This window comes from Cetorhinus maximus, chromosome 16 (genome assembly GCF_964194155.1).
Source record: "Cetorhinus maximus chromosome 16, sCetMax3.hap1.1, whole genome shotgun sequence".
Taxonomy (NCBI): Eukaryota; Metazoa; Chordata; class Chondrichthyes; order Lamniformes; family Cetorhinidae; genus Cetorhinus; species Cetorhinus maximus.
In genome coordinates, this window is record NC_135894.1 from 26918100 (window position 1) to 26930912 (window position 12813).

At 46.8% G+C, this 12813-nt stretch overlaps 1 protein-coding gene across 1 annotated transcript in view; it reads left to right on the plus strand.

The window, feature by feature from the left end:
- LOC144691449 (complement C3-like) overlaps window positions 1-12813 on the plus strand; it is an 89009-nt gene that overhangs the window by 12067 nt on the left and 64129 nt on the right. The window contains exon 3 of the mRNA XM_078559548.1: window positions 9623-9800. Within this exon, the coding sequence (XP_078415674.1) occupies window positions 9623-9800 (178 nt within the window). The remainder of the gene's footprint in view (window positions 1-9622; window positions 9801-12813) is intronic.

Consider the following 12813-nt stretch of genomic DNA (forward strand, 5'->3'; position numbering starts at 1 on the left):
GTTTGTGTGTGTGTGTGTGTGTGTATGGGCAAAGGTTTGCGTGTGTGTGTGTGCGCATGTGTATGTGCAAGGGACTGTGTGTGTGTGTATCTGGGCAAGGGTTTGCATGTGTGTGTATGTGTGGGCAAGTGTGTGTGTGTGTGTTTGTCTGTGTGTGTGTGTTTGTGTGTGTGTGGGCAAGGGTGTGTATTTGTGTGTGTGATTGTGTGTGTGATTGTGTGTGTGTTTGTGCGTGTTTGTGTGTGTGATTTTGTGTGTGTGTGTGGGGGCAAGGGCGTGTGTGTGTTTGTGTGGGCAAGGGTGTGTACGTTTTTGTGTGTGTGTGTTTGTGTGAGCAAGGATGTGTGTGTGTGTGACAAGGTTGTGTGTTTATGTGTGTATGTGTGTGTGTGAGATTGTGTGTGTTTATGTGTGTGTGGGCAAGGGTATGTGTTTGTGTGTGTGTGGGCAAGGGTGTGTGAGTGTTTGTGTGTGGGTGTTTGTGTGGGCAAGGATGTGTGAGTGTTTGTGTGTGTGTGGGCAAGGGTGTGTGAGTGTGTGTGTGGGTGTTTGTGTGGGCAAGGATGTGTGTGTGATTGTGTGTGTTTGTGTGTATGTGTGTGTGCTTGCACATGAACAGGGGAGAGAGCTCATCGTGAGCGAGATACAGCCAGAGTGAGTGTGGGTATTGGCATTTTGGTGCACAGTGGGAATTCTGTGCACAGGGGAAGAGGTGCTCTTTGCATTTTTTTCTTGGTTATCCAACTTCTTAAATCTTCAGAATGGGGTCTTGCCCCGCTGCAGCAGTAGAGGCTACAAGGGCAAGGAATGACTGGTAAGTAGTGGGTCAGGTCGGGTAAGTATTTACTACTTTAATTGCTTATAGTTTAAGGTCTTTTTGTGGTTTATAGTTTGTATATTCTATAGTAATGAAGATCAGGAAAGAAGGGCCCTAGAGTAATTGATTTCAAAGGGATTCTATATCCCGGAATGTTGAGCTGCCAATCCTGCCCCTCCCTGAACCACGTCTCAGTGATGGCTACTATATCACAATTCCACGTGTCAATCCTCACCTTTAACTCATCCGTTTTACCTGTAATACTCCTGGCATTAAAGTTGAAGCCATCCAGCCTTGCCTTACTCCCTTGAAACCTAATGCAGCTGTACTCCCTCTGACTTGATTGTTTTACTGTATTATGATGTGTCCCTATTCTGCTAACTTTCTGTGTCCCCTCCCCCTGTTGAATTAGTTTAAACTCCTCCCAACAGCACTAGCAAACCCACCCGCAAGGATGTTAGTCCCGCTCCGGTTCAGATATGGACCGTCCCACTTGTACAGGTCCCATCTTCCCCAGAAATGGTCCCAGTGATGCAGGAATCTGAAACCCTCCCACCTGCACAACCTCTTAAGCTATGTATTCATCAATTTAAAGGGATAAGTCATGGCAGGAGCACGCAAAGCTGTGGTGTGCTCCTCATGCTCCATGTGGGAAGCCGGGGACATTTGCAGTGCCCGGGACCAGCATGTGTGCAGGAAATGTGTCCAGCTGCAGCTCCTGGAAGCTCGGGTTTCAGAGCTGGAATGGCGGCTGGGGACATTGTGGAGCATCCGTGAGTCTGAGAGCATCGTGGATGGCACGTTTAGAGAGGTGGTCACAGCGCAGCTGAAGGGACTTGAGGAAGGAAGGGAATGGGTGACCACCAGGCAGCCCAAGAGAAACAGGCAGTAGTTCAGGAGTCCCTTGGGGTCCCGCTCGCAAATCGGTATTCCATTTTGGAGGCTGATGAGGGCGCTGGTTCCTCCAGGGAGTGCAGACAGAGCCAAGCTTCTGGCACCACAAGCAGCCTGTCTGTACAGGAGGGGAGGAAGAGCAATAATAATAGGGGATTCTATAGTCAGGGGAACAGATAGGCGCTACTGTGGCCGTCAACGTGACTCCAGGATGGTATCTTGCCTCCCTGGTGCCAGGGTCCGGGATGTCACTGAATGGCTGCAGGGCATCCTGAAGGGGGAGGGTGATAAGGCAGAGGTCATGGTACATGTTGTTACCAATGACATAGGTAGAAAGAGGGATGAGGTCTTGCATCAAGAATTCAGGGAGTTAGGCAGTAGACTAAAAAGCAAGACCTCTTCGGTTGTAATCTCTGGATTACTCCCAGTGCCACGTGCTAGCGAGCTCAGAAATAGGAGAATAGCGCAGATGAATACATAGCTTCAGGCGAGACAGGGGAGGGGGTAAAAGAGGAGGAGGCATTGCGTTATTAGTTAAGGAGTCAGTTACTGCAGTAAGGAGATATCTTGGAGGGGCATCGAATGAAGCTTTGTGGGTAGAGTTTAGGAATAAAAAAGGGGCAGCCACATTGTTAGGTGTTTATTATAGACCCCCAGGTAGTCAGCGGGAAATTGAGGAGCAAATAATTGCACAATTTACGGAGGTGTGTAAAAACAATAATAATAGGGTAATTATATTCGGTGAATTCAACTTTCCCAACATTAATTGGGATAGACATAATGTTAAGGACTTGGATGGAGTGGATTTCTTGAAATGTGTACAGGAGAACTTTTTAGGTCAATATGTAGAGGGTCCAACAAGGGACGGTGCAGTGCTGGACCTAATTCTGGGGAATGAAGCTGGACAGGTGGCTGAGGTGGTGGTGGGGGAGCATTTTAGTGATAGCGACCACAACATGGTACAGTTTAAGTTTGTTACGGACAAAGAAATAGACAAGTTGCAAAAAAATGTTTTGGACTGGGGGAGAGTGGTTTCAGTAAAATAAGGCAGGATCTGGCCAAGGTAGACTAGGAACAGCTACTTGTGGGGAAATCTACAGAGGAGCAGTGGGGGGCGTTCAGAAAGGAAATGGGGAGGGTACAGGCTCAACATGTTCCCTCTAGGGAGATAGGAAGGAGTAACAAGCCCAGAGAACCATGGATGACCAGAGATATTCAGGTTACGATGAGAAGAAAAGAGATGCTTTTAGCAAGTACAAGGGAAGCAAATCAACGGAGGCATTACTGGAGTACAGAAAGTGCAGGGTGGAGCTTAAGGAAGCAATTAGGAGAGCAAAGAGGGGATATATGAAAGCTCTGGATGGTAAAAGCAGGGAAAATCCCAAGATATTCTATAAGTATATCAATGGGAAGAGGATAACCAGGGAAAGAGTCCAAGGGACCAAGGGGTGGAGCCAGATGACATCGCTAGAGTGTTGAATGAATACTTCACATCCGTCTTCACCCAACAGAATGAGGATGAAGGTATGGAACTTGGGGAGAGAGACTGCGAGGTTCTTAAGCAAATTGATATAGGGAGTGACAAGGTATTGGAGGTGTTGGCAGGCTTAAAAGTGGACAAATTTCCAGATCCAGATGATTTGTGTCCCAGACTGCTGAGGGAGGCAAGGGAGGAGATCGCAGGGGCTCTGACCCAAATTTTTAATTCCTCTCTGGCCACGGGGGAGGTGCCAGAGGACTGGAGAACAGCTAATGTGGTTCCGCTATTTAAGAAGGGTTGTAGAGATAAGCCAGGGAACTACAGGCCAGTGAGTCTCACGTCAGTGGTAGGGAAACTATTGGAGAAAGTTCTGAAGGAGAGAATCTATCTCCACTTGGAGAGGCAAGGTTTGATCAGGGATAGTCAGCATGTCAGAGGGAGGTCATGCCTAACAAGTTTGATTGAATTTTTTGAGGAGGTGACCAGGTATGTAGATGAGGGTAGCGCAGTTGATGTAGTTTATATGGATTTCAGCAAAGACTTTGACAAGGTCCCACACGGGAGACTTATAAAGAAGGCAAATGCACATGGAATACAGGGTAATTTGATAAGGTGAATTCAAAATTGGCTTAGTTGTAGGAGGCAGAGGGTGATGACAGAAGTCTGCTTTAGTAATTGGAAGCCAGTGTCCAGTGACGTACCACAGGGATCTGTGCTGGGTCCCCTATTATTTGTCATTTATATAAACGACATAGATGACTATGCGGGAGTAGGATTAGTAAGTTTGCGGATGACACAAAGATTGGCCGGGTGGTTAACAGTGAGATTGAGTGTCTTGGGCTACAGGAAGATATAGACGGGATGGTCAAGTGGGCAGATAAGTGGCAGATGGAAGTTAACCCTGAAAAGTGTGAGGTGATACACTTTGGAAGGAGTAATTTGACAAGGAAGTATTCAATGAACGGCCTGACACTAGGAAGTTCTGAGGAACAAAGGGACCTTGGCGTGTGTGTCCATAGATCTCTGAAGGCAGAGGGGCATGTAAGTGGGGTGGTGAAAAAGGCATATGGGACACTTGCCTTTATCAATCGAGGCATAGATGACAAAAGTAGGGAGGTCATGTTGGAGTTGTATAGAACCTTGGTGAGGCCACAGCTGGAGTACTGTGTGCAGTTCTGGTCGCCACATTATAGGAATGATGTGATTGCACTGGAGGGGATGCAGAGGAGATTCACCAGGATGTTGCCTAGGATGAAACATTTAAGTTATGAAGAGAGGTTGGATAGCCTTGGGTTGTTTTCGTTGAAGCAGAGAAGACTGAGGGGCGACCTGATCGAGGTGTACAAGATTATGAGGGGCATGGACAGGGTGGATAGGGAGCAGGTGTTCCCTTTGGTTGAAGGGTCAGTAACAAGGGGACATAAATTCAAGGTGAGGGGCAGGAGGTTTAGGGAGGATATGAGGAAAAACCTTTTTACCCAGAGGGTGGTGATGGTCTGGAATGTGCTGCCTAGGAGGGTGGTGGAGGCGGGTTGCCTCACATCCTTTAAAAAGTATCTGGATGAGCACTTGGCACATCATAACATTCAAGGCTATGTACCAAGTGCTGGTAAATGGGATTCAGTAGGTAGGTCAGGTGTTTCTCACGTGTCGGTGCAGACTCGATGGGCCGAAGGGCCTCTTCTGCACTGTGTGATTCTGTGTGCACGTGTGCGTGTGTGTGTGTGTGGGCAAGGTTGTGTGTGTGTGTTTGTGTGTGTGGGCAAAGATGTGTGTGTGTGTGTGTTTGTTTGTCTGTGTGTGGGCAAGAGTGGATGGGTGTATGTGTGTGTGGACAAGGGTGTGTGTGTGTGTTTGTGCGTGTATGGGCAAGTGTGTATGTGTTTGCGTGTGTATGCGTGTGTGTGTGTGTGTGTGTGTGGGCAAGGATTTGTGTGTGTGTTTGTTTGTGTGTGTTTGTTTATAGGTGTGTGTGTGTTTGTTTGTGTGTGTGGGCAAGGGTTTGTGTGTGTGGGCAAGGGTTTGCGTGTGTGTGTCTGTAGGCAAGGGTGTGTGTGTGCGTGGTGAGGGTTTGTGTGCGTGCGTGGCGAGGATTTGTGTGTGTGTGTGGCGAGGGTTTGTGTTTGTGTGTGTGGCAAATATATGTGTGTGTGGCAAGGGTTTGTGTGTGTGTGGCAAGGGTTTGTGTGTTAGTGGGCAAGGGTTTATGTGTGTGTGGGCAAGGGTTTGTGTGTGTGTGGGTAAGGGATTGCGTTTGTGTGTGGCAAGGGTTTGTGTGTGTGTTGCAAGGATTTGTGTGTGTGTGGACAAGGGTATGTGTGTGCGTTTGTGTGTGTGTGGGCAAGGGTGTGTGTATGTGTGTGTAAGGGTGTTTGTGTGTGTGGCAAGGGTTTGTGTGGGCAAAGGTTTGTGTGTGTGGCAAGAGTTTGTGTGGGCAAGAGTTTATGTGTATGTGAGCAAGGGTTTGTGTGTGCGTGGGCAAGGGTTTGTGTGTGTGGCAAGGGTTTGTCTGTGTGTGAGTTTGTGTGGGCAAGGGTTTGTGTGTGTGTGGGCAAGGGTTTGTGTGTGCATGGGCAAGGGTTTGTGTGTGTGGCAAGGGTTTGTCTGTGTGTGAGTTTGTGTGGGCAAGGGTTTGTGTGTGTGTGGGCAAGGGTTTGTCTGTGTGTGAGTTTGTGTGGGCAAGGGTTTGTGTGTGGGTGGGCAAGGGTTTGTGTGTGTGTGGGCATGGGTTTGTGTGTGGGTGGGCAAGGGTTTGTGTGTGTGGCAAGGGATTGTGTGGGCAAGGGTTTGTGCGGGCAAGAGTTTGTACGTGTGTGGGCAAGGGTTTGTGAGTGTGGGCAAGGATTTGTATGTGTGGGAAAGGGTTTTTGTGTGTGGGCAAGGGTTTGCATGTGTGTGGGCAAGGGTTTGCGTGTGTGGGCAAGGATTTGTGTGGGCAAGAGCTTGCGTGTATGTGGGCAAGGATTTGTGTGAGGGTGGGCAAGGGTTTGTGTGTGTGTCTGTGGGCAAGGGCTTGTGTGTGTGTGTATGTGGGCAAGGGTGTGTGTGGCAAGTGTGTGTGTGTGGCAAGGGTGTGTTTGTGTGTATGGCAAGTGTGTTTGTGTGTGGCAAGGGTTTGTGTGTGTGTGTCTGTGGGCAAGGGTGTGTGTGTGTCTGTGGGCAAAGGTGTGTGTGCATGTGTCTGTACATGGCGAGGATTTGTGTGTGTGGCGAGGGTGTGTGTGGCAAGGGTTTGTGTGTGTGTGTGGCGAGGGTGTGTGTGTTTGTGTGTGTGTGTGTGTGTGTGGCAAGTGTGTGTGTGTGGCAAGGGTTTGTGTGTGTGCGTGGCGAGGGTGTGTGTGTGTGGCAAGTGTGTGTGTGTGTGGCAAGGGTTTGTGTGTGTGTGTGGCAAGGGTTTGTGTGCATGTGTGAGTGGGCAAGGGTTTGTGTGTGAGTGGGCAATGGTTTGCGTTTGTGTGTGAGTGGCAAGGGTTTGTGTGTGAGTGGGCAACGGTTTGTGTGTGTTGCAAGGATTTGTGGGTGTGTGAGTGTGCAAGGGTTTGTGTGTGTTGCAAGGATTTGTGTGTGTACGCAAGGGTTTGTGTGTGTGTGGGCAAGGGTTTGTGTGTGAGTGGGCAAGGGTTTGCGTTTGTGTGTGTGTGGCAAGGGTTTGTGTGTGTGTGTGTGGCAAGGATTTGTGTGTGTGGGCAAGGGTTTGTGTGTGTGTGGCAAGGGTTTGTGTGTGTGCGTGGCGAGGGTGTGTGTTTGTGTGTGTGTGGGTAAGGGTGTGTGTGTTTGTGTGTGTTTGTGAGTGTTCGTGTGTGTGGCAAGGGTTTGTGTGGGCAAAGGTTTGTGTGTGTGTGGCAAAGGTTTGTGTGTGTGGGCAAGGGTTTGTCTGTGTGTGAGTTTGTGTGGGCAAGGGTTTGTGTGTGTGTGGACAAGGGTTTGTGTGTGTGTGTGTGGGCAAGGGTGTGTGTGTGCATGTGTGTGTGCGTTGCAAAGGTTTGTGCGTGTGTGTGTGTGTTAGTGTGAGTGGCAAGTGTGGTGTGTATGGCAAGGGTTTGTGTGTGAGTGGGCAAGGGCTTGTGTGTGTGGGCTAGGGTTTGTGTGTGTGTGGGCAAGGATTTGTGTGTGTGTGTTGCAAGGATTTGTGTGTGTGTGAGTGGGCAAGGATTTGTGTGTGTGTGAGTGGGCAAGGGTTTGTGTGTGTGTGTGGGCAAGGGTTTGTGTGTGTGTGTGTGTGAATGAGCGTTTTTGTGTGTGCAAGTGATGGTTTGTGTGTGTGCGGACGATGGTTTGTGTGCCTGGAGGCGAGGGATTGTGTGCTTGCGTGAGGGTCTGTGTGTGGAAAACAGTAAGTAAAGTGATCGTCGGTCCTCCGGAGAGAGAAAGAGTCGGGGGAATTAATAATGGAAGATAAGGAAATGGCGAAAAATTAAACAGATATTTTGTATAGTCTTCGCTGTAGAGGATACAAATAACATCCCAGAAATAATTGTGAATCACCAGGTGAAAGGGAGGGAGGAACTTAAAACAACTACAATCACCAGGGAAAGCGCACTGAGAAAATTATCAGAACTAAAAGCTGACAAGTCTCCAGGTCCTGGTGGACTTTATCCTAGGGTCTTAAAAGAAGTTGCTGCTGAGTCAGCAGATGCATTGGTTTTAATTTTCCAAAATTTTCGAGATTCTGGAAAGGTCCCATCAGATTGAAAAATAGCGAATGTGATTCCTCTAATCAAGAAAGGAGAGTGACTGAGAGCAAGAAACTACAGGCCAGTTGGCATAACATCCGGCATAGGGAAAATGCTGGAACCTATTATTAAGGAGGTTATAGCAGGTAATTTAGAAAATCTCAACGTAATAAGGCAGAGTCTACATGGTTTTGTGAAAGGGAAATTGTGTTTGACTCATTCACTAGAGTCTTTTCTGGAAGTAACAAGCAACATGGATAAATGGGAACCTGTGGATGTGGTGTACTTAGATTTCCTGAAGGCATTTGACAAGGTGCCAAAGAAAGAGCTCATACTGTAGGGCGTAACATATTAGCATGGATAGATGGTTAGCTAACAGGAAACAAAGAGTAGGCGTAAATGGGTAATTTTGGATTGGCAAGATGTAACAAGTGGAGTGCCACAGGGATCAGTGCTGGGGCCTTAACTATGTACAATCTATATCAATGACTTGGATGATAGGACCGAATGTATAGCTGCTAAATTTGCTGATGAAACAATGATTGATAGGAAAGAAAGTTGTGAAGAGGACACAAGGCTTCTGCAAAGGGATATAGATAGGTTAAGTGAGTGAGACAAAATTTGGTAGATGGAGTATAATGTGGGAAAATGTGAACTTGTCCACTTTGGCAGGAAGAACAGAAAAGCAGCAAATTATTTAAATGGAGAGAGATTGCACAACTCTTGAGGTACAGAGGGATCTGGGTGTCCTGGTACGTGAATCCCAAAAAGTTGGTGTGCAGGAACATCAAGTGATCAGGAAGGTGAATGGAATGTTGTTGTTTATTGCAAGGGGAATGGAATATAAAAGTAGGGAAATTTTGCTACAGTTGTACAGGGCGTTGGTGAGACCACATCTAGGGTACTGTGTACAGTTTTGCTCTCCTACTTAAGAAAGGATATAATTGCATTAGGAATTATTTGATGAAATTTAATGCAGAGAAATGTGAAGTGATTCATTTTGGTGGGAAGAACAAGGGGACAATTCTAAAGGGGATGCAGGAGCAGAGTGCAGTGGGGGTACGTGTGCATAAATCGTGGCAGCACAGGTTGAGAGCGCAGTTAATAAAGCAAATGGAATCCTGGGTTCTATTAATAGGGGCATAGAGTACAAGAACAAGAGAGTTACATTAAACCTGCATAAAACACCGGTTTGGGTTCAGCTGGAGTTTTGCATCCAGTTCTAAGCACTTTAGGAAGGATGTGAAGGCATTGGAGAGAGTACAGAAAAGATTTACAAGAATGGTTCCAGGGATGAGAAATTTCAGTTACGCGAATAGATTGGGGAAACTAAGGATGTTCTCTTTGGAGAAGAGAAGGCTTAGAGGAGATTTAATGGAGGTGTTCAAAATAATGAGGGGGCTGGACAGAGTAGATAGGGAGAAGCTGTTCCATTGGTGGAATGATCCAGAACCAGAGGAGACAGATTTAATGTGCTGACAAACCCCAAGGCCAATGAGGGAAAATCTGGATAATTCTTTTCTAATCCCTCAGGCAATCAAAACCAGTGAATCAGATGGGGAGGTGTTCCCTACAAAGACACTCACCTACTGTATAATGCACCCTCTGGTCTAGTGGGGAAAGTGTCCATTTAATTTTTAAAGGCCATACTGACAGTCAGATGCCAATGGACTCCAGAGCCTCACTACTCTCTAGGAAAGTCATGTGATGCTGTTTTGAATGTTATCCTGAGATTCTCTTGTGATCTCACTGTCACAGATCCTCCCAGAAAAGGCGATACCATGTGGATTAACCAGTAGGACATCGTATATTACACTGGCTGTGGAAATTCCCAAACTGTTTACAAAGAGGAGATTGGTTCACCTCCTCCTCCTGCCAAAACCATACTTCATTTTTATTGAAACTGACAAACCCACCTACAAACCCAATGATACAGGTAAATAATAGGATAACGCTGTGTTATTCTCCTTCATCAGCAAATAATAATCACTACAGATACAATTTAATTTGTAATGGCCCAGAAGTTACTCTGAGTGGTGATTGAACCATCAGCACGACCCTTGCTGGTTTAATTTCCATCAATCTTTGCACATGAAGTTGCTGTAAGTCTGAAATCTAAACTGCAGAGTGTTCTCTCCAGGGCACCTAGGAGCTGTGTAAACAGAGCAGGCAATTGTGTATCTCTTTAACCGATCAGCCTGAGGTTAATGACCAGTGTAGAGCCTGAAGTGTAAATTAGAATAGAAAATTCGGTGTACAGATCAGATGCCCTGCCCCCGAGTTCAAAGATTTTCTGTGTGGGTGGAATGTGGAGTTGAGGCCACAATCAGTTCAGTCATAATAAAAACAGAAAATACTGGAAAAACTCAGCAGGTCTGGCAGCATCTGTGGAGCGAGAAACAGCCAACATTTCGAGTCCTTATGACTCTTCTTCAGAGCTGCTTTTATCAGATCAGCCATGATCTTACTGAATGGCAGAGCAGGCTGGAGGGGCTGAATGGCCTACTCCTGCTCCTAATTCACATGTCCTTATGTTTGCAAGTGCTTTTTCAGTGATCCACCTGCCCAATCCCTTCTGACCTTATTTGCCTCAATCTTAAGTGTGAGCCACCTAGGATTTGCATTACTAAAGCAGCCTGGACAACTACAACTGAGAAGGATGGGGAGCTGTCAGGACTAGTCGCTGGATTGTGACTACAAATTTCTGCAGCTGGGAGGCACTTTTTCAAACTTCCTACACACTCCTGGGTTTTTTCTTGCTGCTTATCACAGGATCAGGTAAGTGGCAGATGTCTGGATCAACCAACAACAGTCAGGATTTGTCAGGAACACGGATGGCTGTCCCAAAATGATCCAGTCTCATTGGCTATATGAACGGAGAGATCTGAGGGCTTACGTACACAAATCTTCAAAAATGGCGGGACGAGTTGATATGACTGTTAAAAAGATACATGGGACCCTGGGTTTGATAAATAACGCCACCAGGGTGCACCCTAGGTCGGCGCGGCTGGAAGCAGATGTAAAACCTGCTCCCGGCCAAGATCGCGCTGTGAATGCGATCTTACGCTGGTTGTCCAGCCAGCATGAAACGTGCCCTGAGAAAGGCTCAGCACTGCGGGTGGCGGGGGAAGAGGGTGGGCACCCATGTCACCACGGGTGCAGGTGAGCACCTCTACTGACCTCCCTGAAGGCAGACAGCTGCCTCACATTAAAAAGATTAATACTCAAGATAAGATCACACGGAGTTAGGGGTAATATATTAGCTTGGATAGAGGATTGGCTAACCAACAGAAAGCAGAGAGACGGGATAAATGGGTCTTTATCTGGATGGCAAGCTGTAACTAGTGGGGTGCCACAGGGTTCTGTCCTTGGGCCCCAACTATTTACAATCTATATAAATGACTTGGATTCAGGGATAGGAGGTACTATATAGCTAAATTTGCAGATGACACCAAAATAGGTGGGAAAGTAAGTTGCAATGTAGAAATAAGAAATTTACAAATGGATATGGACAGGTTAGGTGAATGGGCCAAAATTTGGCAGATGGAGTTTAATGTGGATAAGTGTGAGGTTATCCATTTTGGTCGGAAGAATAAAAAGGCGACTTATTATTAAATGGAGAGAAACTTCAGAATGCTTCAGTGCAGAGGGATCTGGGTGTCCTCATGCATGAATCTCTGAAAGCTAGTATGCAGGTACAGCAAGTAATAAGGAAGGCAAATGGAATTTTGGCATTTATTGCTAAAGGAATAGAGTATAAAAATAAGGAAATGTTGCTGCAGCTGTACAAGGCATTGGTGAGACCGCACCTGGAGTACTGTGCACAGTTTTGGTCCCCTTACTTGAGGAAGGATGTAGTTGCAATGGAGGCGGTTCAGAGGAGGTTCACTAGATTGATTCCAGAGATGCGGGGCTTGTCTTATGAGGAGAGATTGAGCAGTTTAGGCCTATACTCGCTAGAGTTTAGAAGGATGAGAGGAGATCTAATTGAGGTATATAAGATGCTAAAGGGGATAGACAAAGTAGATGTGGAGCGGATGTTTCCCCTTGTGGGGCATTCTAGAACGAGAGGCCATAGTTTTAGGCTAAGGGGTGGTAGATTTAAATCAGAGATGAGGAGGAATTACTTTTCTCAAAGGGTTGTGAATCTATGGAATTCACTACCTCAGAGTGCAGTGGACGCTGAATAAATTTAAGGAGGAGATAGACAGGTTTTTAATTAGTAACGGGTTGAAAGGTTATGGGGAGAGGGCAGGAAATTGGAGTTGAGGCCGAAATGAGATCAGCCATGATCGTGATGAAAGGTGGGGCCGGCTCGAGGGTCTGAATTGCCTACTCCTGCTCCTAGTTCTTATGTTCAGGGAGCTGCAGACCTCCAAACAATAAAAGAAAGCACAAAAATGCTGCAATAAGTGTCCATGCAGCACAATCAAGCAACTGAAAGCAGACCTCGTAAAAAACACAGCCCCCAGATATTTTTTAATTTTAAATCCCAATGGAAATTTCATCCCGCCCTTGGATGAGGTTTCATCAAAAATGTAAAGCCGTCCTGGCCGATTAGCCCACCCGCCAACCGTAAGGTTGGACGTGCCACGGAGAATCGCTGACAATTGGGCCGTTAATGGGCTCAATTGCTCTCTCAATTGTCAGCGGGCTCCCTTCCGACTTCTGCACGCGCCTGCTGAGTGAAATATCACGCGAGTGAGCGATGACGTCGGGACGCTCGCCCAATGTCATCTTAGGCGATTTTACGCCCGTTCGAGTCAGGCATGCGCCCACCCACGGGACGTAAAATTCTGCCCATAGAAAACAAGGAAGTGAAGCTACATCTTTATAAATCACTAGCTAGCTTGAGTAGGTGTATTCAGTCCAATTCTGAGCCGCACACTGTCAGAAGGATGTCAAAGTTTTGGAGAAGATGGAGAGGAGATTTACTAGAATAATACCAG